The sequence below is a fragment of the Mollisia scopiformis genome (genome assembly GCF_001500285.1).
Source record: "Mollisia scopiformis unplaced genomic scaffold LY89scaffold_14, whole genome shotgun sequence".
NCBI lineage: Eukaryota > Fungi > Ascomycota > Leotiomycetes > Helotiales > Mollisiaceae > Mollisia > Mollisia scopiformis.
In genome coordinates this window covers 1,213,518-1,236,792 of record NW_017263594.1, presented here as the reverse complement: position 1 = coordinate 1,236,792, position 23,275 = coordinate 1,213,518, and the positions used below count along the sequence as shown (strand labels likewise).

Here is a 23,275-nt window from a genome sequence, read left to right as displayed (position 1 = left end):
TTCAACTCGTGTTCTTTAAGCGGTTCTTACACCACTCTATCCTCAAATCTTTGTTCACAATTTGGACTTGATCCACGGAAGTTGTCCCATAAAGTCTGGATTATTCATGATCCCAATTCTACGACATTCAGACATTCAGCCTTTCCTCTCTCTTGGTTGGAGATCCAGGTGCTTGCGACATTAGTGGAGTCAGGTTCTCAAATGCGGTAGTAAGCTGCTTTATGTAAAGGAGAGTACTGTTCGCAGATTGTATTCACTGACACTGGTCGCGGTCAGAGAGGGTTGAGGTGATCGCCTCTGATTCTCAGAGGACGAAGGACCTATATAGCACCGGCACTTCTGCCATAACTCATTCGTACCTTTAATTGTAACATTTTGTATTCCATTGCAAGATCATGTGCTTATTCATACTTCATTTCTGATCACCGGCTGGATCACCAACCAACGTACTTAGGTACAGACCGACGAAGGTTTACATTACTGCATGTAGGAACATTTAAAAGATGTGAAAGAAAACGTTGGCCCTGGTCATTAATAACCTCAATTCTACACCATAGTGCGCAGGCTGAGTCAGGGCGTGCTTAGGATGCTTAAGCTTTGTTCAGGCTTTGCTCAGGCTCTGCTCAGGCTCTGCTTAGGCTCTGCTCAGGCTCTGCTTAGGCTCTACTCAAACTCTACTTAAGCTCTGCTCAAGCTTCATTCAAATTCTACTCAAACTCTACTCAGGCTCTACTCAGGCTCTACTCAGGCTCTACTCAGGCTCTACTCAGGCTCTACTCAGGCTCTACTCAGGCTCTACTCAGGCGTGCTCACCTCGGCTCAAGTTTGCTCACCCTCAGCTCAGGTTAAAGCAGCAGTTGCTCACGTCCGCAGACTAAAGACGGAACAAGCGAAAGGAAAAGTCAATCTTGAGTCTAGGGGTATCGGGGCAAATCACGGATCTCCCGCCGAACTTTGTCTATAAAAGCTTAACACTTCCTTCGACCTTGGACCTTTGTAACATGAAACAGGATATACAAGAGAGGAACTAGGAGTCGGCGTGTTCTTTTGGAGGAGACGAGATTATGATCTATTCCAGAGTCTTCGATATTTGTAGATAGAGCTTACTGTCAGCTCTTACGAGTGCCACTGCCAAGTTTCTGGAGATTATTGTTGTCAACGATTTATTTTCAGCTCATTTCTATTAGTTCCCAGACAATATTTTAGACCAATCAAGATTTCTATTCTCTTCTTTCAGAGTTGAGTAGTCAATAGTCCCAAAAGTCTTCTCCATAGTCACCGGCGTCCCATATTGGTTCAAGATATCTGTGGAAACCAGAACTCAGGAGGGAGGGGGGGGTTTATATAGAAAACAAGCCCCAGAAGAATCGAAAACCAAGATGACTCTTTGGTGGTAAGGCTGAAGGAAATAAGAAGTGAATCTTCCTACTAGTCACAAATTCAAGGTTTCGAAATTGGGAGCTTCAGTATAAATTACCCTCCACTAATCCTTCATTCTACTCTCAAACAGTAACACAATTGGAGGGCAGGGTAGGAAATCTTTCCGGTCCTGGATCCACACTCGTAAGTCCCGGAAAGAGGCTTTCTATTAAACAAAATCTGTGGAGAGTTCTTCTTTCGAAATAAGAATACTATTCACCGTCCCGAGTTTCTGTTGTCAACAACAACTATTTCTCTTTTTGCCCATCTTCCTTACTTCTTCATCATCCCGACCCACTTGCCAGGCTCATGAGGAGACTTTATTGCGCTTCACCGCCCGGGTCCAGCAGTTCTTCACCCCGAGCGCACGCGACCCACGGTGGATCGGCGACTGCTGCAGCTGTTTGTGTCGAGGTGGAGAGGGAAGGTTTCTGGTGAGGAGTGGGGTTTATATAGACTTACCAACTGGGTGGATAAGCAGGTCGGCAGGCAATTAATTCACTTTTACATGAGGAAATCTAAGAAAGAAATAGAGTGAATCTAGCCAGCTCTCGAGATCCAAGATTTTGCAGATCTTGGGAAGGTTTCCGAGGTAACTATATAAGAACCACTCCTCATTCACGATCTAGAGGGTAGAACAAGATGGTAGAAGAAAAGCAAAGCATGACTTGGGAGTGTCACGCCCCGGCTCCGCGGAAGATTCACTGTACGTTTGACGTCTGTTCTTGTGATGTATCTCTGCAAAATGTTTACAAGTACGAGTAGCGGTCATGGGAGAAGAATTTTATCCAGCTCTAGAAATAACTGTTGTTGTCAATTCATTCCTCATCGTCAACCCATCCTTGCAACTTGGCAACAAACATGAAACCATACTTTTCAAAGCACCGAAATCTCCGTCAAAAATAAGTCTCCCCGAAGTGCAAGAAATTGAGTGCACACCCATTCTCCTTCTTCGCCCATCGTAGTCTGCAAGCTTTGTTGATGAGAAAAAAGAAAAAAAAAGAAACGGAGGAGGCGGCCGCGTGTATTTATAGGCAAGGAACAAGAGAAGATTTCCAGGGCCTGTGATTCACTTACATCACTTGTGCACGACTTCCAAACCCCGTGATTCACCTGTGCACCATTTGGAATATTTGTCCGTCATTGCCAGCAGAATTCACTAGTTTGTATATAGCAATAGCAGATCCTCTGCTTCGATTTTTTTCGACTTAACTCACTTGTGCACGATTTCGGAATGTTTGTCCGTCATTGGAAAATCCACTGGTTTGTATATAGCAGTAGCAGATCTTCTCTTCGATATTCTTTCAACCCGCAAGTTTATCATAAGGAGTTGGATAATAGCGCTTCAGTCGAGACAAGCTGTGTAGAGGTAGATAGTGATATTGATTTATATTTTTGTATCCTGGTTGCTACTCTACTTTTGCAAAATCTTCATCCACTTGTCCAAATTGTGTATCAACTTCCCCAGAAACAAAAAATCCCACCAATCCCCGATGATGGATCGGCCTTGTTGCTTTTAAGTTGGGACATATTTCCACAACTCATTGAACCTCGAGCTATGTCACCCAAGGATTCCAGGCCCAAAAGCCAGAGGATATAGAATTTCCAAACATCCACCCATCTTTCAAGCCTCTGGTTTCCGTCCCCGAACGAAAAAGAATCTAACGTATAGATGATTTCCCTTATTCCGAACATCTTGCAACGCCTTGGCGGTTAGGACTCGACATTCGTTGTCCTCCCATTTCAGAATCTTTCCTACGAATCCAAATGTATATGGTTCTATGCCCAAGGTTACGTGGAGCAATTGATACCGACCTACCTCCTTTAGCTTGGGGTCTTTGGGCCATGGACCTATGGGGACCTGAAAGTAACATATTCAGCGTTTATGATTTGGCGGGGAGGGAGGGTCGAAAACACACTTTATAAATCTCCTCCTTCACATCCACAAACCCCGCATCAATCATCCTCTGCGCATGCGAAGGCGCCAAATCAATCTCCTTCCCAAACTTCCTCGCCGCCTCATTCACCAACGTCTGCCACTGATTCAACCCATGCACCCTCTCCTTCGACTCATCATCACTCGTCATCCACGCCTCGGGCTCCTGAAACTCCAACCACCCGCCGGGCTTCAGATGCTCGTACGCCTGCCCGCACAACCTATCCCAGTCCTGCACGCTGCCGCCCATGCCGCGGCAGTGGATGTAGTCGAACGCCTCGTCCGCCCGGTACACCCACTCGCTCTCCACGTCGTCGATGTAGAAGTTCGCGTTGGGCGGCACCCACGCCGGCTGGATGGGCGAGATGTCCGTCCCGATGACGTGCGCGGACGGGTACTCGTCCGCGAAATCGATGGCCCAGATGCCCGTCCCGGTCCCGATGTCCAGCACGCGCTGCGGGTTGGCGCCGATGGGCGCGGACACCAGGCCGCCGTCTAGCAGTAGTCGGAAGATGTGGTGTAGCAGGTCGAGGCGGTCTTGCTCTTCTTCGTCGTTGGGGAGCGGGTACGCGCCGCTGCGGAAACCGTTGTAGCGCCGCCCGTTGGCGTACTCGTAGCGGTAGATGGAGGAGGTGAGGGAGGTGGAGGCGGCGGAGGCGGAGGAGGGGTCGGCGTAGCCTTCGTCGAGAGGGTCGTTTTCGTTGTCCGGGTCGGCTTCGAGGATTGGGTTGGGGGTGGGTTGTGGTGGGTGTGAGGAGGGGTCAGCTCCTTGAGGTTCTGTTTCTTTTGCTGGAGATTCTGGTTTTGAAGGCACTGAGGGTTCTGGGGCTTGAGTTTGAGTTTGAGTTTGAGTTTGAGTTTGGTGTTGCTCGGCGGGTGGCGCCGTCTCGGCTGGGCTTGTGGCTTGTTCGCTCATGAGTGAAGACTGAATTGGGCTGATGTAGCTGATGTTGATATAATATAATATACTTTGCTTTTTCTTGTTCCTGCAGAGAAAACTTACTTGAAGTATATTTTGCGTGCGACCCACTCCCAAATTGACACCGTCTCGCCCTTATGAACATTAGTGAGGGGCCACGCCAGCAACTGGCCACGGGTGCAGCCGCCGCACTGCCGAAATGACCAAGTCTCCACTGGGGTACCTCGTCTATGCGGGGACAACGGCGGTCAGTGCAAGTACCCGGGCCCATTATCTCCGAACCGGGCAAGATCCTCAGGGTAAATGTCACCTGGTACCGGTATGGGCGCGTCTCCCGCGAAAGATAACCTGATAGGGTTAAGGGGGTGAATAATAACGAAACTAAGTGAATCCTTCAAGCAAGCGACGTCGGCAGTCTTCTTGTCCCCTTCCCATGACTCAAGTTACTGTACAGTATTATTTTCGTTGACGGGTAATATCCAGTATCCACGCGAGCATGACTTCACACCACAGCAACAGCAGCACAACCAACATGTCAGGGCACCTCGTGCCTGTGGTGGCGGCCGTTGGACTGCTGGCATTGGTCGCGCTTGCTGTCTATCGCCTGCACTTCAGCCCCCTCGCTCGCTTCCCGGGACCGAAACTCGCTGCTCTCACCAGGTGGTACGAAGCCTACTATGAGATCTGGTGCCAGGGCCACTACTACCGTGAGATCGATCGCATGCACGACATTTACGGTAGGTATGCTTGACTTATGCCAGACTGCCCCTGGAATTGAATTTTGAGCTTATCTGTCTGCAGGCCCCGTGGTCCGAGTCGCTCCCGATGAGCTCCATATCAGGGATAGCAAGTTCTTCAACAGCGTGTACATGAACCCCAAGGTCAACAAGCATGGCTGGGACAAGAGATTCGGGGCCCAGACCTCGACCTTCACTACGGTGGAGAGTGCTCCGCACCGGCGGAGGCGTGCGGCGCTCAGCCCAATGTACGTGTAACCACACCTGGAAGGGCCAATGAAGAGGTCATCCACTACGCTGGGCTGGAACGCCTTGTGCTGACACCCATAGGTTCTCGAAACGAGCCATTCAAGGATTCGAACCGTTTATTCGTCGCCATGTTGAGCTCTTCTCTCAGAGAATCGGGAAGTTCAGCCTCAGCAAGAAACCTTTGGTTGTGACGGATGCTTTCCCTGCTTTTACTGGTGATATCATTATGGAGTATTCGTTTGGGTTTATGTATAACCAACTCGAGGCTCCTAATTTCGCATCTTTTCATGAAGCGTTTATGGCTATTGGTTCTTCGGGACATATTGCTGCTCAGTTTCCTTGGTTTCTCTCAGTGAGTTTTGTATTTGAATTTTGGACCAAGATAAAGGCTAATGCTGATAGTTGATGAACTCAATCCCAGACGCCATCGTAGCCAGCCTCCAACCAGCACTAGGAAGCTTACTCCGCCTAAAAAAAGTCACTCCTTTTCCTCCTACCCCTAATCTCATCAACTAACACCCCCAAGGACCAATGGGACCTCGTAACCCTCACCATCCGCGGCGGCAAAGAACAAGCCGAAAAAGCCTCCCACCGCACCATCTTCCACGAGATCCTCCAGAGCAACCAGCTCCCCCCCTCAGACAAAACCCAACAACGCCTCGCCGACGAAGCCCAGACCGTCGTCGGCGCCGGCGTCGAAACAACCTCCTTCACCCTCTCCGTCGCCCTCTTCCACATCGTCAACACACCCCACATCAACGCCCGCTTACACACCGAACTCCGCGCCGCGTCCCCTAACAAAGATACCCTTCCCTCTTTACAGGACCTAGAGCGGCTTCCCTATCTCAAAGCCTGTATCCAGGAAGCGCTCCGCCTGTCCTACGGCCTCACGGCTCGGAATCCGCGCACGCATGACAAGGAATTGCGGTATGGGGACTGGATCATCCCCGCGGGGACGGTGGTCGGGATGACGATTGTGGATGTGCATCATGATGAGAGCATATTTCCGGATTCGGAAATGTATAGGCCGGAGAGGTGGTTGGGGGATCCGAGGACGGGGGATGGAGATGGGGATGGGGTGCCGTTGGAGCATTATTTGGTTTCTTTTGGGAGGGGGCCGAGGAGTTGTTTGGGGAATAAGTGGGTTTTTTTCCCTTCTATTTCTTTCATCCCTCTTTTCTTCTCTATTCTTGGCATGGATGAAAGCTAATGAGATACCGGTAACAGCATGGCCTGGGCAGAACTCTACCTAGTCCTAGCAATGATGTTCCGCAGATACAAGTTCTCGCTGTACGACACGGACGTCAGTGACGTGAGGCTGGAGCACGATTTCTTCATCCCGAATGTGAAGCTGAGTAGTAAGGGGGTTAGGGTCTTGGTGGAGGAGGTTGAGGATTGAGGTGAGGAGAGGGGATGAGACACTTGGTTAGCTATGATAGGGTCGGGTGGTTGGTTGTGGTTGTATAGCCAGCGAGGTCTGTAGATTTGGATATCTTAGCGAGAGTCTCTATCGATGCCTTCTTAATTTCGACTTGTCAAATGCACTGCGAGTGCTGAAACATGGAAGGGTATTTCGAGGCTCCCAGCGACTGAGCGGAGTTTTCAGATTTAGGGAGACATGATTTGGTGAATATCAGAGTGAGGGAATTTCCTGGGCTCCTAGAAGATGGAAGTGGTTATTTCGAGGATTGCTTTCCAAGATGTGATTCCTGAATAAAGGCATAAGCTTTATGAAAAATAATCCCGCCTAGCCTTTTCAAGGAACAACATGGATTAAAGCATGTAACTCGTAAGATAGAACGTCTTATGGTAGGATACCTTCCCTATTAAACCGAATAACGTCCTTCTATTTCCCTCCGCCATCTCGTGTCCTACATTGCCGCTCTGTAATACTATTTTTGTTCTTTGCTATTCTTGTAATACTTCAAGACATCGTGGAAATCAGACTTGAAGTATTAAATTTTTATATGACACATAGTCTTCCAATGGTCTGAGTAAGTAAATAGAGATAAGATGACATTTTAGAAAACGACTAATACGGAATGTAGAGTAGAGAGAAGAACAGCGAGGAGAGGAGAGGCTGGAGGTGAAGGAGGAGGGGAAATAGTGGGGTATGCTTAGTCACGAGTAGCCTCCGAATCATAGTGGGGTGGGGTGGCTTCAGGCTTATTTTCGAACCTGCAGGCTTGAAATCTCCACCACATCAACGAACACAACATCGCAGTTCACCTCATTTGCGCCATCACCTTCTGATGTATCGATCGATGGTTAGCATTGTCTGGGGTTGTTACTGAACATGGATCACTACCTATGAACGATCTCCTCCCAGCGGACCGCCTTTGTTGCGCCGCGTCTCCTCTCCTCACCACGAACCAATGTTAGGACGATTCCTCATGCCTGGCTTCCCTGTGTGACAGGCTTGACCTCAATTCGAAACCAGCTTGGGAAGAGAGGGGTTCGCTTCTATGTTTGCGATGATAAATAAGGAGGCGGAGATAAATGCGGGAAGCGCTCGCAGGTGTGTATGCACGGAGTACACCATCTCCAGTGATTCTGCCGGCTATCGCAGAGTTTGACAACTCGAGTGTCGGGAAGGCTTATTCTACGAAATGGTCATAACAGCAGGGGCTTGGAGAGAATCAAACTGTCTTATGTATAGGCTGGCGTGAGGGATTACCTTCCCGACACCTTGAGTGATCTGTTCTGCAACTTGCCCCCGTTGAGATTTGTTTGCAGAAGCTTTCGAATGCGCGATAAGTGTACTGGCCTTGAAGATTGTGGAGAGGAATGGAAATCGAGTTCGCTATACCCTTCGATGGAGCATTATATGGAGAACAAAGTCTGGGAAGAGCCTCTTCAAAAGGGGCGTGGACTGGGTATCAAAACTTGAGATTATGATTACGGGTGAGGAATTATCTCTCTGGCCTCGGAGAGGAGAGAAGAGCTTGTTTGAAGTTGGTGGGGCCAGTCTCTAGAAGGAGGCAAGCAAGTGCGTTGACTTGAGTGGAAAGATATTTGGCCGCTGCGGATTGAGTCCAGGGATTGGTCTGGCATGAGGGTACTTGACGAGTGTCTTTCAAATCCTGAATGTCCAACTTGGTTAAGTTCTTCGCATCAAACAACTTTTTTATTCTTGTCGTCCTATTGTCAATCATCTGTGCGAGCTCCTGTATTGGTTGCTTCCTTGTCATTTATGCATGCCACATTCATGACGTTAGCGTCGGCGTTGTTTCTTGTCAAGTGCTCTTTTACAGATTTGGAGAGGGAAGACTGCTCAAAAGGTGCCAAAGCGATAGACGCAAGCGAGCAATAGTAGCTTATCTCTTAGCATTCTTCTTTTGTCCAAAGAAAAAATCAAACAGTATTCAAACTTGCATGTCGATATGCAAGTACTAGCGCTATGCAAATACTAGTGGTATGCAAGTAGTCTCTCACTAGTCTTCATTCATCAAATTCGATATTTTATTCCCTCTTGCGAGCTCACTTCTATCCGTATCTACTCATACAATTTCATACACATGATCTTACACAAATTCTTACACATCACCTCGTCAGCCATCTCATCACGTCGTTGCGCCACAGCGTACCATCGCGCCCGTCACCTGCGCTTACCCCGCATTCCAATCCCTCTCATCAGCAGGTCCAACTCGTCGCCAAATTAGCATTATTCCCATTCCAAGTCGGAAGCTTGGGATACGGACACACAGGCCTCTGTCTGTATATTGGGTAATTCGCCTCATTCTCTACCCATGCAGTGGTGATCAGACTCGTCGGCGCAGTCGCCTGCTCAACCCAATTCACGAGCGCGCGCAGGCCGTCGTGCTGCGTGGTGTTGATCCCTACAGAGTCGGGCACGTACGTCGAGTAGATGGATTGAGCTTGGCCTGCTCCGCCCATGTAGTAGGGTGCTGGTTTGCCAGTGGGAGGGTTCAGTCCTGTTGTGTCTTGCGTACAGTGTTGCATGCCTGGAATCTCGAAGTAGCGGAACCAAGAGTCGGAATTGGAGAACATCTGTCCTGTCTGGTTGAACAGGTACTCAGACGACCGAGTGGGGATGTATCCATCTGCTGTTCCATGGTAGAGGATGATCTTGCCGCCGTAATTGAGCTTTGACAGGTCGCTCACGGTCCAGTTGTCTGGTTGTTCGATTGCTTGGACTATTTTCTGTGCATCATTCTTCCATGTCACGGCTCCCATACCGAGAAAGTCTGCTTCGTATGATTCGGACCATGCCAATGTGACTGGAGGTGCAAGATACGTGCCCCATTGCAGCGAAGACCCAGGAAAGTACCCGGGGAAGAGAAGTCCGCCCCTGTTGGTGGTGTAGCTCGTGTATGCGTCAAAAGTGAGTTTCTTCGCAACAGCGATCTTGTTGTCATCTAGACAATTCTGCTGTCCAGTGCTCGCACACCTGATCAGCGAACTGTTCCAGTTGAGTGTAGTATTGCACACATTCGAGTTGATAATGATGCCGTCATTGGTAGGATACCCCTGAGTGTCTTGGCAAGATGCCATGACGAAGGAATCAATAAGCTGAAAATCAGCTGTAGTAAGGGTGTCCGCCCCAGCCTCATAGTCCGCATCCGTGATCATCGTGATCCACCCCATCAAATGCTTTTCATCCCAAGCTGGGGCCCCGATCAGAATCCCATCAAATGACTCCGGGTTGACCGAGACCTGCTTGAGGCCCTGTCGTCCTCCGGTACTACATCCACTGTAGTACGAATAGTTGATAGTCGAACCACCATAGTACGCCGAAACCATCACTTTAGCAAGGTCAATCGATCGGTCCATAGCTCGGTACGCCCAATCAAGCCTCTTATCCGCGTTCGTGGCCCAGCTCTCGTCGCCTTGGTCGGTGCTACTCCCATGTCCAGTATCGGTCCCCATACTAGCATACCCATTCGCCAGCCCGTTCGCGACATGATATCGATTGATAGCTCCAGAAAAAGCAGAGTTCCCGAGCGTCAAGAAACGGTGATTCCATTGCGAGAGTTGGGGGAGCATGAGCTCAAAGTTAAACGTGTTGGTGGAGTCGGAAGGCTTGACGTTGACGGAGAAACTGCAGAGGTTTGTTCGGACGGGTGTTACGCTCGCGAGGACGGCGTCGGTGGTTTCGGTGACGGCGGTGCGGTTAAAGGTTATGGTCCAGTTGGGGTGCGTGGTGAGGTATTTGGTGAGAGTGGATTGCATGAATGTGTTGCTGCATGTTACTGCTTGTGTGTCTCTTTCGGAGAGACTTTGAGTTGAAGTTGGTGCTGCATCGATGAGGATGAGGATGGAAAGTAGCAAGAAGCAAAATAGGTTGATAGCCATTGTGATTGATTTAGTTTAAGCTTGACTTAGACTGATGGATGAATGGAACGGAATAGGATCAATCTAAAGACAATTACTCGATATTAAATAGCATTCGAAAAACAGCACTTGACGTCTTCACGTAGAGCAAGCCTTGCATGCATCAAGTGTGGTCATTATCTGGATGTGCCACCGCATGCATCTTACCATTACGAGCGCTCGAGAGGATGCTCATGCACTCTTGCATCGTCACTTTCTCGGCCTTTCCTGACTAACTAGCAATTGGATGGCAGGTGAGAGAGATCTAGGCACAGCAGACCTTATTCTCAATGCATCGATTGGTAATAGTCCCATCTCTCATGCAGCTTACACCTGTACGAACGGCACGGGCGTCAGCCCTGCTTATATTACACGAGCCGCGCTGGCTGTGTGCCGAGGGAGGTGCATGAAACCATGGATCAAACGTTTTTCGCTCTCTCAGCCACAGCTGCCTGGCGGTGGGAATTCTCCATGGAGTGTATTCAAACCTTGCCTCGCCTCGTCTACCGAATGTCCATCTCAACTTGCTGACGAAGAGGCACCGACAACCAGGGACTCGTTTGCGTTCTAGAACCTTAAGAGGAAGGTTATGTTAACGTCGCGGCGGCGCCGGGACGTGGTGGGTTATTTTTGGGGTCGTGGTCAGGAGGTTTTTTGGAGAAGAGCGCATGGAGAGGTCTAGGCAGCGTCGGTGCACGGTTTGGAGACCGAGAAGGGATTGTTGTTTTGATGAAAGCTGGACGAGATAGTGGTATACTGGTTGCAGCTCGCTTGGTGGATAGTGAAGCGATTGTTGGATATGCTTGAGTGTTTGTAAATTATCATGGAATGCTAATAGTTATGGAATTGAGTCATTTATTTCTTTGAAATATAGAAAAAATCTATAATATACATGATATATTTTATAATATTTATAAAATTAAAGAAATGTCGTTAAAAACCTATATTTATTAATTTTTAATATCGTTAAATTTATTAAAATTTTATATTATAATAAAATAATTTTTTTAAGAAAAACTTTTAATATTAAATATATTAAAAAATAATATTTAAAAATAATACATTTGTTAATAATTTTCGGAAAATATTTTATCTAAAGAAATTAATAGAAAACTGCTTTTTCTATGTTATCAGCAAATTTCTAACTTTGTTTTCTAAAACTATTTTCAAACAATCGACGACTCGCGAGAACAAGAAATGGACGACCTCATTAAAGCATTGAGATCCTGGGCCAATAATATCTCCGCAAAACTCGAAGCCAGCTATCACGGCCATGACATTGGCGAAAAGATGTGGGACATGGGCAGACGCCAAGGCATCGATATGAGTGATGTATTTGAGGAGTTGGAGAATACTGTTGTTACTTTGGGTGCGCAAAGGGATAAAGGAAATGAGCACCAGGCTAGAGAGATGGACTGGGAGGGTCCTTGTGAGTGTTTTGAGCAATCTCAATGGGCATTTGCCAGCCGAGAGTGAGGAGAATGGTGGAAAGAAGGAGATTCAGGGTGTTCGCGCTCCAATTGTGTTTATAATTTCACAAGTTATGATAAAATGTTCGTGAGGGAAGTACTGTTTGCCATTTTATTCTTGTTCTCGATGACACTCCAAACAATTATTCATCCTCTTCGTTTGCTTCATCCTCTTCGTCTGCGTCATCCTCGCTATTCTCCTCCTCCGATACAAGATCATCCATGTCTCCAGCCGTATCGTGTTGTTCTAAGACATCGTACAGTCGGGAAAGCACCTCGAACTCAACTCTACTAAGCAAAAGACCAACTCCTGGTGGCGGAACGAGTATGCTGAGGATGATGTTGTCTAACGCTTCATAAACACGACGCAGAACAGTCCCTTGTCTCCTGCCAATATCCCACATGAGATCTCCCATTGCTGCACCCTGAGCTACAGCTTCGCCAAATGTGGTGACATTAACGGCCAATGCTTGGAAGGCCAGCATGAGCAAGTAGAGCTCTGGTTCTCTAGGGCCACCGAAGAAGGAGTTTAGGTCCTATAAGTAGTCTTAGGACGTGATCGATGATTAACCAGAGTGGATAGGAGAATATTTACCCAGGCAAAGTGTAGTTCAATGATGATCTGGATGGCTTCAGCGTATGTGTAGGCCATTCTGGCTGTTCTCGCGGATTGCGGACGTGTCTGTGTTTTTTTATGAAGTATTTGTTTATTGCATTGCAAGAAAATTTCGTTGCAATGTGTACATAGACTTTACTTTCTGCCTCGTGGCCTGGCTCTATCGACCCGACGATTTTGGTCGACATTATTCAAGACGTTCTCAAGACTGCATAGCCAAAGTTCGTCTTGCCTCATTAACCTTTATTGATATCATAAATATGAGCTCGGACAACAAGTCTAGCATTCAATGTGGTTGTTCTTTGTTGTTCCACTCATTGAGAACACGAAGTGTGTTACAAGTCACAGCCCAAGCAGCAAGAAAATCATTCTGAATACTAATTTTACTTTGAGAGCTTAAAGTAATAAGGACGGTGAGGATTCGTATAAAGAAAACTATAATTATAAATCGAATAAGCGCTAAAAAAGAGATTAAATGAGAAATGATCGTGTACATTAATTTAGGGATAAAGACAGCTCACACTACATTAAAGGTGAAAAGTTTAGCGCAATAAGATACATATAATAGAAGTGATAGCTAGGGAGCAAATATAGGATACAAATAAGGGCTGGGAGTTGAGTTCCCCTAAAAGAACGACATGAGTTGATCGATATAATATTTCATGAAGATCGAATAATTGGAGAGTAGGACGAAAGTACTTGAATTGATGTTAAAAGAAGTGTTCGAATTCTATATTGGAGTTAGCTTCCAAAACTTTCATACAAAATTCTTAACGGTCACTGGCGCTCTTCAGATCCCAAGCCCGTCTGGTGACGCTTTTGACTTCCTTTTACAGACTCCCGAGAAGTCTACACCTCGTCCAATCATATCCAATTAGTCGGATTATACCCTGAATAGTCTGGGCCCTAAGCCATGATTCCACCAGTCAGTTCATTTTGCTCTCATAGACTTGGGGAGAACTTCAGTCACCACTTCCACAACTTGGAATGGGCAAAGCCCCCTCGCTTGAAGGTGTATCCAAATTGCCTCATATCTCCGAGCCTCTCAGGAATTCGATCCACATTTGGAACGAAAGAAAAACTTACAGTACAAGCCAAACACTCAAACATATGATCACCCTGAATACACGGCGTCATCAACTGATGATACGCCGACCCATTCCCCCAACAAACCCTCCCCATCTGATACTGCGGAGCCGACACAATCTCCAACCCCGTCAAATGCCGACACCACCAGAACCCATCCTCCAAAAGACACTGCCCCTGACACGCAGTATCCAACCCCAACGCAACGCATGTAGGGTCAGCCTTCCATCCCGCTGGCGCACATGGACCGCACGGGACATTGTTCAGTGTTATCCCGGCGGCCATATCCGTTGGCTGGGGTTGGTACACGAAATATGTCGTGGAGCTGAGATACGTACTCGTCCAACTACTCGACTGCCCCGGACCGGTGGTTGGTAGAACGCGCTCGAAATAATCGACGGTGGTGGTTCCGTGATCGATGACGGTCGTTGGATACGATAGAAATGTTCCTCGAGAGGAGGTTTGCCTGATGTATTGGGTGGTGATGTAGTCGATGCGGGACCAGGGGCCAAAGGGCTGGTATTCAATGGATGTACTGCTTGTTGACCAAGTGGATGTGGCTGTTGTTAGAAGGTTGGCGGAGACTGTGGCTGTAATGATTGTGTCGGCGACACCGTCGTATCCAGAGACGGGGATAAGTATCTGATGCAGACTTAACACGAAGGTGGTCCATTGATAGAATTTCATCTCGTGTGTCGTTTCCTGGAATATCTAGGAAACGTAACCTCTCAAGTGCAGAGCGCCACAGACGACAGGAGAGAAATGACAGCTTCTTTATTCTCGAGATGAATATCGAAATAGGTTAAATGAGCTACTCCGGAAGTTTAGCCGCTTTCTAAATCTGTACGTGGAGTTCGGCATAGGCTAAATATTGCAATATTTCGCACGGCGCAGTATTTAGATGTTTGATCCAGTAAAATGTCGATTATTCAACGAAATTTGGAGACTAAAACTTTATTTCTCTAGACAGAGAAACCATTGATGTCTCCATTAGCTCTAGTCCATTGTCAGTTCAACACAAGGAGGTCGTGGGCGTAGGATGCCCCTGAAATTAAGCGAGCCCCACAATTGGTGGATGTTGCTAGAGCATCCACTATTTAATTTCTTTTACATGACCCCGCCTTTGACCATCTTGTACATTTGAGGTCTATATCTTGAATCACTACGAAGCGCAGAACCGTGACTGGACATGTGCCTCACCGTCGATGAGAATTCGTAGCGTCTCCAAAAGCAGTCAAGTAGGCTACAAAGCATATTTTCTCTGGCCCAGAAAGGCAGAATGGAATTGGGCTCCAGCTAACGTGGTATGGCATGAATTCATGACATCGAAAACCAGGAGTTCGAGCATGTGGAGAGAGAAATTGAAAGAGACATTGAGTGTGAGAGGTCCTCAAATACAGTGAAGAATTGAGTTTGGTGAGGTTTTGAAGAACAATCTGGGGTAATGGGTTTGCAGCCCCGACGGAGAGTCATGAGTCTTTAATCGCGCGAACATTGAAAGCTAGAGAAACTGCTACCTCAGGCTGATTATGTACAAATTCCTCGCCTGCTGGCCGCAAATCCTGTGCCTATCCAAAGAATAACTGGTAGGTGCTTGTGGTTTCTGGGAAGCATCGCATGTTCATATCGTATTCTGACTTCTGAACCAGTGTTACTATTATTTTTCATCTCTTCCCTCCCCCTTTCACTCCTTGTCCTTTATCTCTACTGCCACGAGTATGTTCTTGAGTCTTCGCCCTCCCACCAACTCTTATGTCATCCCCTTTTCCACTCTTCTTGTCCAGCCTATCCATAACTGCGCCGGCTGCCGCACTTGCTGCCAAGCCTCCCACCGCAGCTCCAAGTAAAGTCAACATAACTTTTTCGGTCTTGTTCTGACCTCCACCATTCCCATTTCCTCCAGATGGCCCCCTATCACGTCTTCGCTCATCACTGAAACTCCTCCGTCTTCTCCTCTCCCTTTGGCCTCTCTCTCTTTCGCTTCCCTCTCCTCTCTTCCTCCTGTCGCTCTCCCTGAGTGATCCTGGCTGGGAACTACTTCTTCTAACCAAAGCTTCTCTCCTCGGCCTTTGTCTAATATCCTGACGGCTTGGATCCGAGTTTGGTGGAGGTGGAGGAACGAGATACTCGTAGCCCCTGCTTGAATATATTGACGGATCCTGAAGTGATCTTGGCTCCGGCGGCCGATTAGGATAATACGATTCTCTTGGGTCTCGTGGATCTCTTGAATTCCCTGGATATCCCGGGTCTCTTATGTCTTTTGGGTCCGTAATATATGCAGCATCGTTATAGGGAGGACCAGTATCCTTTTCTTGTTCATCTACAACCCTTGTCGATTCCTCGTCGCTCTCTTCGCCAGACCCGCGCCTGCGACTAAGCTTTCTGCGAGGATCATACGTATGTGGATTCGTATACTTGTCTGGCAGCTTATGGAAATGCTTGTCGACCAATTTATCAATCCCCTCAATGCCAAGCTCGATGAAATCTTCCGCCATAACTCAACCTCGCGCTGTTCGCTCGACTTCGGTCTTTTAAAGTTCGATTATGAGTTTCGCTCTTGTCGGCGCAGCGATGAGAAGCATGGATAACCTATCTAAAAAGGCATGAGCAAAGTTTTCTCCATCTTGGGGTTGCCTTTTGAGTAGGTTGCTCACCCGCGATTTTGCTTGGCTCGTTTGCTTGGCTGCTGTCATCGCGCGTTAGTCTTTGGTAGGACGAATAAGCGCAAGAAGTGACGAAAATTCCCCACGAAAATGGTTGCAACATACTTATTGGGCAGCAAACCGATGTTGCACATGTGTCTTAAATTTCACCATGAGTGGTCGAGGCAAGGCTGAAGACGACAAAATTAAGAGTAGGTACCTAAGTAGGTACCTAGGTAGGTCTTTGTGATTGAGTCACGTGTGTGTTGATGCTCCTGTCCTGCAAGATTGGTAAATCAGGTCAATGTGGATTTGGCATGGAGATAGTCTCGACTTCATGTTTTTTTGAAATCGTCTCCAGCCTTGAGTTTACGAGGCTATGCTTGTAAGTTGAATTCTATGTACATAATTATCCATAACTCACTTTTGTCTTTGATCACATTGATTTGTCTATCTTTTGCGAGAACATCTGCTCAGCTTTCCTAATGTCCCCTTCTAGATCATACCACCAGAGCTCTGGAAGTCGTTTATTGGCATCGTCCGTTATCTTTTGCAAATCGGTTCCCAATTTTGGGTGTCCGAGGAAGTACTCCAATCCAACTTCTCGACTCGCTTGCACAACACCTTGAGCTCGTGGTCGACGGATAACATCATACACCTCAAAAGCAGCATCCAGTTGTGACGCATCCTTTATCAAGCCAAGAAGCCTTGATAGTATTAATGCATCTTCCAGTCCCTGCCCAGCACCAGCTGCTTGACTGGGACTGGACGCATGCGCTGAATCGCCAAGGAGACACACTCTTCCATTAATATACGTTGGAGTGTCAGGATGATCGAACAACGGCCACTTCATAGGCTTCAAGTACTACAAAAGAATCAGCTATGAGGATTTAAAGATTCTGTTGATTGATGATTTAGGCTTACTACTAACAGGCCTTTGAGTCGGCTATCGAATCCCTCAAACTCAGCTTCCATTTCCTCTCTGGTAACTTCCCTCGCTGCTTGTTCTCCATTCCATTGGTTCTCATCCTGCATAAACGCAACAATGTTTGCTTCTCTACCTTGAGAGATTGGGTACATGGCCCATCCTGTTCCAATTCCCATCCACCACCTTGCATCTTCCGCATAAGAGCCGATAATCTTTTTCGCTTCTTCCATCGGAGCAATGCCTCTGTAGACATAGGTGTTGCAGTATTTGGCAGGCACTTCCTCTGGCCATCTATCACCAAGCACTGCTTCTCTTGTCATTCCCTTGATACCATCACATCCAACTACAGCATCCACTATTACTCTCTCACCATCGCCAAACACCAGCTCCACCTTCTCCGACTTGCCATTTTGCAGAACCTTAACAACTCTCTTGTTAAACTTGACACTACCCTCAGGAATCAAACTTTTCATAACCTCCAACAACGCTCTCCGATGCGCACTACTCCTCTCAAATTTTTCATGACCAACACTTCCCCCCTTCCAGCCCTACTTACTCCCAAATCCCTCTTCCACGCTCAAAATCTCAATCTGTTCATGCTGACGTTCGGGACTCGTATTCCCTACTTTGATCTCGTCATACAGGCGTGCGAATTTCGGGTCCATGAGTTCCATTGCTTTCAGTGCATTGGGTCCGAGACCGATGCCTGCGCCTACGGCATCAAACTTTGGAGCCGCTTCGTAGATTGTTACTGGGACTTTCTGGGCGAGGAGACCAATTGCGAGGGCGAGTCCGCCGATTCCTGAGCCGACGATGGCAAGGGAAAAGGGATGGTGACTGCTGCTCGTTACGGGAGCTTGCTCGATGGATCCCATTGTGATGTTTCTTACGTCTGAAAGAACGTGTGCGAAGCTGAAGAGGCGTCGACGACGGAGACTGAAGATACTTTTCGCAAATCTAGAGTGTTGCAAGGGCATCCAATACTGCATTAGACCACGTACACACTGCTTGCCACGCCTATCGCCGAGCAAATTGTCAGCCAGGGCTTGGCAATCGGGGTAAATTTCACACTCGGGAGAACCAATCTTGGTCAATTTTTGTCGAATCAACTTTGCTCTTTCTTGAGTGCGATCAAGCACCATTACAAACATGACGACGGAAATCACTCGTGTGACTATGATCAAGATCCCAGAGCAATATCTAGACATCGCGTTGAAAGGCTTTGAGACATTTACCAAGAATCAGAAGAAGGTAAACGTTTCTGTCCATTCAAGACAAATCAAAGCTCACAATTCCCGAAGGATGGAGAACCATATATCCTTTCCATGGCCGCAGGTCTAGCACAAGGCCATGTCAAAGAACAAGGCTATACTTTTGTAACGAAGTCAGTATTCAAGAGTAAGGATGACATGGAGTATTATGAGAAGAAGTGTGAGGGGCATTTGGAGTACAAGAAGTTTTTGAAGGAGAATGCGTCTGTGGAGGGGTTGATGACTTGTTATTTCACATCAGGTGTGAGTTGGGAGATAAGCTAAAACGACACATCAAGAACAGCTCTTGGTTCCATGTTATGGATTTTGTAAAGTTCCATAGTGAGGAGGGCATGCCGACCTGGGTACATCGAGCACTTGCTATTGAAGAATCACGGGCCAAACGGCACGACCAATCCGCGCAATCCGCGTGATATGCGCGATACCTGATACATGATTTACCACCTAATGCTCACTCAATAGACTTCCCCATCCCTCAAACTTATCCATAATCCCGTTATTCCTATAAGCATGCCAGACAGTTGCTGTGTTGATAGCAATCACCGGCTTTCCCAACTCTTTCTCCAGCTCAGCAGCTGCCTTCCCAGCAAGCAAATTCGTCCCGGCCTGAATCAACAGCTCTACATCCTCAGAATCCACTTTTCTGAACGAATCTTTGATCTCTTCCCCAGTCACATCTGCAATACTAGTTGCAGTCGCACATTTCAGCCCATGAATAGCTTTAACCTCACATCCAATCTGCTCAAAGAAATCGACGACCTGTTGATCGCCAACTGGCTGATACGGCGTAATAATCCCAATCTTCTTCACACCATAAGCTTTTATGACAGCTTCGCAAGCAGCAGCTCCAGTCGTGATGCCTAACCCGCCAGATAGTTCTCCCATGAATTTCACAAATTCCGCTGCGCCATCTTTGCCACCCCAAAATGTCTCGGCAGACATCCCCATCACGAGGTAGTCAACTTTGGCGTGGCAGACGGACTGGACTGCTGTTTTGATTTGGACTCGAAGTTCTTCGAGGAAGGAGACCATTGCTTCGCTGCTGCTCAGATCTGGGTTTGCGGCAAATATTCGACCGCTGTGCCATGAGACGCCTAAGCTGGCATGTTAGTGACTTGATATCTGCGATGTTTGTGGTACGATTGGGAAAAAGAGTCACACATACCGGGTACGAGCATTCGATTGAACTCAGCTTCCACACTGGTGTTTGTAGAAGGCAGGATAAGCCCGAACTGGGCACGATTCGCTAAGTGTCCGACCATGTTTGCATGAAAGTCTGAATGCTGAAACTTGTTGCTGGCAAAGCTCGAACCATCAGAAATGAAGGTGAGGTTCAACTACAACGGGTTCGGATTCGAATCCGAACAATGCGGCGCTAAACGGATAGTGCAAATCATTGCATGATATTTATGGATTATTCGAAAGTCACTTGTAATTCTGGTTGGAACCGAAGTTGTTGAAGATATACAAAAGTGGGATGCCAGCCAAATGTGGGCCACGGGAGCATGCAAGCGCGGCAATCCTAGGCCAAGGCTATGCTTGAGATACCGAAAGCTCTTATCAGGCACTCGTCCTTGGTTGTTGACATTGCAAGCGGAAGGCTCAACAAGCGCTGGCCATTCATCCTTCCTGCCATTTCTTGCTCGATTGTGGGCTGGATAATACATCCGAAGTAAGTTCAGCCGCCGAGTATCCAATATTTCGCCCAGTTCTTGATATCATTTTGAACATACAGAGCAATGCTGTTGTACATTGGGCTACTGACTACGAACCTCAGAGGACATGCGCATAAATCATTTGGTACTGCTATATAGCTTGGGTTGGGAACTGTGCCAACTTTGTCTCCTCTGATATTTTCATTACTAGGCAGGCACTAAAGTATCCTGTCGGATTTAGCGTAGGACCTGGAACCACTGTCTTCAGCTTTCCATTGATGTTGTTTGTGATGTACATCTTAACCACACAACCAAAGAATAGATGGGAAACCAGCTGCACTTGCGCCTGGTGAAGCGTTGGATGTTCAGAAAGACTACAAACATGTATTTTGACAAGACAAGATGGTATACGACGGAGCAGTGAAAGCAGACTCATGGTTTCCATACCAGTCGCGCTACAAATATAAGAAACCTCTGATGCGGTTCTCTGAGGATCTAACGAGAGTCAAGTGAAGTAAAATCAAAGTAGCGGATAAGATATAAGGGTTGGACCAGGAAATGATTCATATTCATATTGGTCAAGGTATATGGCGCCGCGTGTCATTCTGTTGCTCAGATCCTCTGAGAATCGCATCAATGTCATCCCAACTCCAATCTTGTGATTGCTCATTGAGATCGTCCATAAAAGATAGTTCAGCCCAGAATTGTTGAGCCTCTTCTCGGCCTGGAGCGGGAGTCTCGTACGAGAATCCATCAGTGGGACTTGAGTACGGAAACGGAATCGCGAGACCTGTATCATTGATGCCAATCGTTTGATCTGATTCGTGTTGGGGTATATGTTGAATAGGTTCAATTGATCCTATAGCTGCAGGTGCTAGAACATCCTGGAGACGAGCGCTACGTTGCATTGTAGGCGTAGTCATCAGCTCTTCAGCAGTCGCATTCACGTCGACTACAATAGTTGCCCATTTCGCCATCGAGCCCGGAACATTCCAGTCCCGAAGCTGCCTTGACATTAGACATGCTAGTTTTTGCAGAATGTCTTTGGATGCTGCCCCAGAGGACAAGCGATTCTGCTTCGCAGAGCAACTGATGTCCAAAACGAGGATCAACGCGGATGCAACGGTGTAGAAAATATCCCACCAAGTAAAGGCGTTGAATTTATTGATTGAATCCAGCTTCAGTAGAAGTCGGCCTAGCGCTCGACCGGAATCGATGCAGGTCTTGGAAATGACAAGTAATGCCTCCGACGGAGGGTCATCGATGTTGGTTGACAGGACTGTGGCACGCCGAAGTAGAGTTGATCTCGACATGAGTAACACGGTATAATGGAATTGAGCATGTAATAGGAGGATGGGTCTCCGTGAAGATGGCGCGAGAGAATCAGTAACATCTAATCGTAAATGGGAAGGAAGTTCCTTCTGCCATTTGATGAGATCGCGAAGGACTCCAGCAGCAGGAGAAAGAGGTCTACTGTATGCATCATCTGGAATGTTATGGTTGTTGCCGACAGTGTTCAGGACTCTGCATGCTGTTCCGAAGAGGATAACCAACTTTTGGGACCACTTCATGTAATCTTGTGGGCAATGTCCAGCGACGCCCACAATTCTTTCGTTGGGACAACTGACAAGGCTGACATTGTGCTCGATAACACTCGGTCGATCGTATGAAGAGACCTGCATCTGCTCGAATGCGTAAAGAGTCCACCACAATTGCTTCCTTAGCTCTCTGCCTAAAGGACTTTGGGCATGTTTCACGTCGTCACGATGCAATCCAATTGCGTGGGCAATCCGAACAGCAGTTCCAGTCAAATTCCAGCAAGCGTCACGGTGACTGGTATTGTGGAGATGAAGTGCAGCAAGAAGAAGTGCCTGCACAGCAAAGATGTTTGAGGCAAAAAATACAGTGGGAAGAAGAGTCTGCACGTATCGCCACCAGTGTCGTTCAGCTTCTTGTGGAATACTAACTGATGCCACGCGACGTGCGAGAAGGAGAACACAAAACAGGCCGCATAACCATACCGGATTGGCAGCAGATGTCGCGTCCGAAACAGTCCAAAGCTCATACGTCTCTCGAAACGAGGCATCGTGGAGGACCGGAAAATCCGAATGAACGACGTCGAAGTAAGAATCAATCAGAGATTCCAATGTAGTGGGGTCGATCTCACGCATTGCTTCTGAAGGGGAACCACAATCGCTTGATGCGTTGCTTAAAGTTCTCTGGCCCCCGGGATCCTTTTCATAGGCTGCTCCAGAGGCATTTGGGAAAGCCAAGGTAATGTCTGGATCGGCGGCATTCTTACCAAACATGGAGAACTGGAAGTCGGTGTAATTGCCAATAAGCCTTCGAAGCTTGAGATGAAAGCCAAACGAACTCGCAGGTCCAATATATTGGACCTGACCTTGCTGATCAGGTAGTAGGGGGAGGGTGATCTCTTCTTCCTCTTTGTTCTTTTGTGCGTTGATTGTATTGTCTTCGAGAGGCGGAAGGGGAATTCCTAAGGACTTTCCCAGCTGCTGCATCTCGTCGTTACTGGACAGGTTTGCCTCTGGCAGAAGACCCTTGACCAGTGACTCTAAAAGAGCAAGTCTGGTTCCCAATCCTTCAACGTTTCCATATACACGCTTCTTCCGCGGCTGAGTGCTAGTACACTCTATCCCATGTAGTTCGCAGTATCGGCATTGTGTTTGTCCATGTATTCGATCGCATTTCTGCTTTCGCGATTTGCATTTGTCGCAGCTCGTCTCCGTCCTCTTTCGCTTGTCCAACGGTACACGTCGTCGACTATGCGTTTCCATGCTCGAGGGTCGTTGCTTGTTCAGTGGGTTTCTATGGAGGCCAAGTAAGGTCTTGCGAGATATCCTGCAGACAGAATTTCAAGATGAGGAACGGCATGATGATATCTGCCAAGGACGTCTCCAGGATCTCTTATATGGACGATAAGATTGTCAATGCACGAGGGCAAGATACCAGCAGGTTGGTAAGGTGGGAGAGGTGGAGTTGGAGGAAAGTCC

The 23,275-nt window shown here is 47.5% G+C and overlaps 10 protein-coding genes across 10 annotated transcripts; 2 read left to right on the top strand and 8 right to left on the bottom strand.

Moving 5' to 3' along the window:
* Nucleotides 1-2,800: 2,800 nt before the first annotated feature.
* LY89DRAFT_648183 (methyltransferase) lies at nt 2,801-4,393 on the bottom strand. The gene is made up of 2 exons (XM_018211998.1): nt 3,339-4,393; nt 2,801-3,280 (listed from the first exon to the last, which is right to left on the bottom strand). Exons 1-2 carry the CDS (start codon nt 4,269-4,271, stop codon nt 3,044-3,046), a joined length of 1,170 nt encoding a protein of 389 aa, XP_018070408.1. The 5' UTR covers nt 4,272-4,393; the 3' UTR covers nt 2,801-3,043.
* Nucleotides 4,394-4,806: 413 nt separating this feature from the next.
* Nucleotides 4,807-6,659, top strand: LY89DRAFT_698005 (cytochrome P450; the record flags this gene model as incomplete). The annotated part of the gene is made up of 6 exons (XM_018216947.1): nt 4,807-5,011; nt 5,076-5,259; nt 5,342-5,612; nt 5,663-5,737; nt 5,787-6,400; nt 6,488-6,659. The coding sequence occupies 6 exons, from the start codon at nt 4,807-4,809 to the stop codon at nt 6,657-6,659; spliced, it is 1,521 nt and encodes a 506-aa protein (XP_018070407.1).
* A 2,115-nt stretch (nt 6,660-8,774) lies between these two features.
* On the bottom strand, nt 8,775-10,634 carry LY89DRAFT_101959 (tannase and feruloyl esterase). The gene has a single exon (XM_018205012.1). It carries the CDS (start codon nt 10,574-10,576, stop codon nt 8,894-8,896), a length of 1,683 nt encoding a protein of 560 aa, XP_018070406.1. The 5' UTR covers nt 10,577-10,634; the 3' UTR covers nt 8,775-8,893.
* Nucleotides 10,635-12,206: 1,572 nt separating this feature from the next.
* Nucleotides 12,207-12,715, bottom strand: LY89DRAFT_735192 (uncharacterized protein; the record flags this gene model as incomplete). Its single annotated transcript, XM_018219986.1, has 2 exons — nt 12,207-12,599; nt 12,659-12,715. The coding sequence occupies 2 exons, from the start codon at nt 12,713-12,715 to the stop codon at nt 12,207-12,209; spliced, it is 450 nt and encodes a 149-aa protein (XP_018070405.1).
* A 589-nt stretch (nt 12,716-13,304) lies between these two features.
* On the bottom strand, nt 13,305-14,452 carry LY89DRAFT_735191 (uncharacterized protein; the record flags this gene model as incomplete). Its single annotated transcript, XM_018219985.1, has 2 exons — nt 13,305-13,409; nt 13,766-14,452. 2 exons carry the CDS (start codon nt 14,450-14,452, stop codon nt 13,305-13,307), a joined length of 792 nt encoding a protein of 263 aa, XP_018070404.1.
* Nucleotides 14,453-15,239: 787 nt separating this feature from the next.
* On the bottom strand, nt 15,240-16,385 carry LY89DRAFT_685898 (uncharacterized protein). Its single transcript, XM_018215167.1, has one exon. The coding sequence runs from the start codon at nt 16,258-16,260 to the stop codon at nt 15,430-15,432; it is 831 nt and encodes a 276-aa protein (XP_018070403.1). The 5' UTR covers nt 16,261-16,385; the 3' UTR covers nt 15,240-15,429.
* A 458-nt stretch (nt 16,386-16,843) lies between these two features.
* Nucleotides 16,844-18,210, bottom strand: LY89DRAFT_648177 (mannitol 1-phosphate dehydrogenase; the record flags this gene model as incomplete). The annotated part of the gene is made up of 3 exons (XM_018211997.1): nt 16,844-17,272; nt 17,332-17,866; nt 17,888-18,210. 3 exons carry the CDS (start codon nt 18,208-18,210, stop codon nt 16,844-16,846), a joined length of 1,287 nt encoding a protein of 428 aa, XP_018070402.1.
* Nucleotides 18,211-18,255: 45 nt separating this feature from the next.
* Nucleotides 18,256-18,960, top strand: LY89DRAFT_101948 (uncharacterized protein). Its single transcript, XM_018205011.1, has 2 exons — nt 18,256-18,586; nt 18,637-18,960. The coding sequence occupies exons 1-2, from the start codon at nt 18,485-18,487 to the stop codon at nt 18,868-18,870; spliced, it is 336 nt and encodes a 111-aa protein (XP_018070401.1). The 5' UTR covers nt 18,256-18,484; the 3' UTR covers nt 18,871-18,960.
* LY89DRAFT_618811 (uncharacterized protein) lies at nt 18,776-20,368 on the bottom strand. Its single transcript, XM_018210851.1, has 2 exons — nt 19,772-20,368; nt 18,776-19,700 (listed from the first exon to the last, which is right to left on the bottom strand). Exons 1-2 carry the CDS (start codon nt 19,866-19,868, stop codon nt 19,051-19,053), a joined length of 747 nt encoding a protein of 248 aa, XP_018070400.1. The 5' UTR covers nt 19,869-20,368; the 3' UTR covers nt 18,776-19,050.
* Nucleotides 20,364-23,234, bottom strand: LY89DRAFT_685896 (uncharacterized protein). Its single transcript, XM_018215166.1, has one exon. It carries the CDS (start codon nt 23,057-23,059, stop codon nt 20,840-20,842), a length of 2,220 nt encoding a protein of 739 aa, XP_018070399.1. The 5' UTR covers nt 23,060-23,234; the 3' UTR covers nt 20,364-20,839.
* Nucleotides 23,235-23,275: the final 41 nt, after the last annotated feature.

Excerpts from the sequence above, each read along its gene's own strand:
- LY89DRAFT_648183 (XM_018211998.1), bottom strand. The coding sequence starts at position 4,271 with ATGAGCGAACAAGCCACAAGCCCAGCCGAGACGGCGCCACCCGCCGAG. Across the intron at positions 3,281-3,338 it reads TGAAGGAGGAGATTTATAAA|GTCCCCATAGGTCCATGGCC; the intron begins GTGTGTTTTCGA and ends TGTTACTTTCAG.
- LY89DRAFT_101959 (XM_018205012.1), bottom strand. The coding sequence starts at position 10,576 with ATGGCTATCAACCTATTTTGCTTCTTGCTACTTTCCATCCTCATCCTC.
- LY89DRAFT_685898 (XM_018215167.1), bottom strand. The coding sequence starts at position 16,260 with ATGGCGGAAGATTTCATCGAGCTTGGCATTGAGGGGATTGATAAATTG.
- LY89DRAFT_101948 (XM_018205011.1), top strand. The coding sequence starts at position 18,485 with ATGACGACGGAAATCACTCGTGTGACTATGATCAAGATCCCAGAGCAA. Across the intron at positions 18,587-18,636 it reads TTACCAAGAATCAGAAGAAG|GATGGAGAACCATATATCCT; the intron begins GTAAACGTTTCT and ends CAATTCCCGAAG.
- LY89DRAFT_618811 (XM_018210851.1), bottom strand. The coding sequence starts at position 19,868 with ATGGTCGGACACTTAGCGAATCGTGCCCAGTTCGGGCTTATCCTGCCT. Across the intron at positions 19,701-19,771 it reads CAATCGAATGCTCGTACCCG|GCGTCTCATGGCACAGCGGT; the intron begins GTATGTGTGACT and ends ATGCCAGCTTAG.
- LY89DRAFT_685896 (XM_018215166.1), bottom strand. The coding sequence starts at position 23,059 with ATGGAAACGCATAGTCGACGACGTGTACCGTTGGACAAGCGAAAGAGG.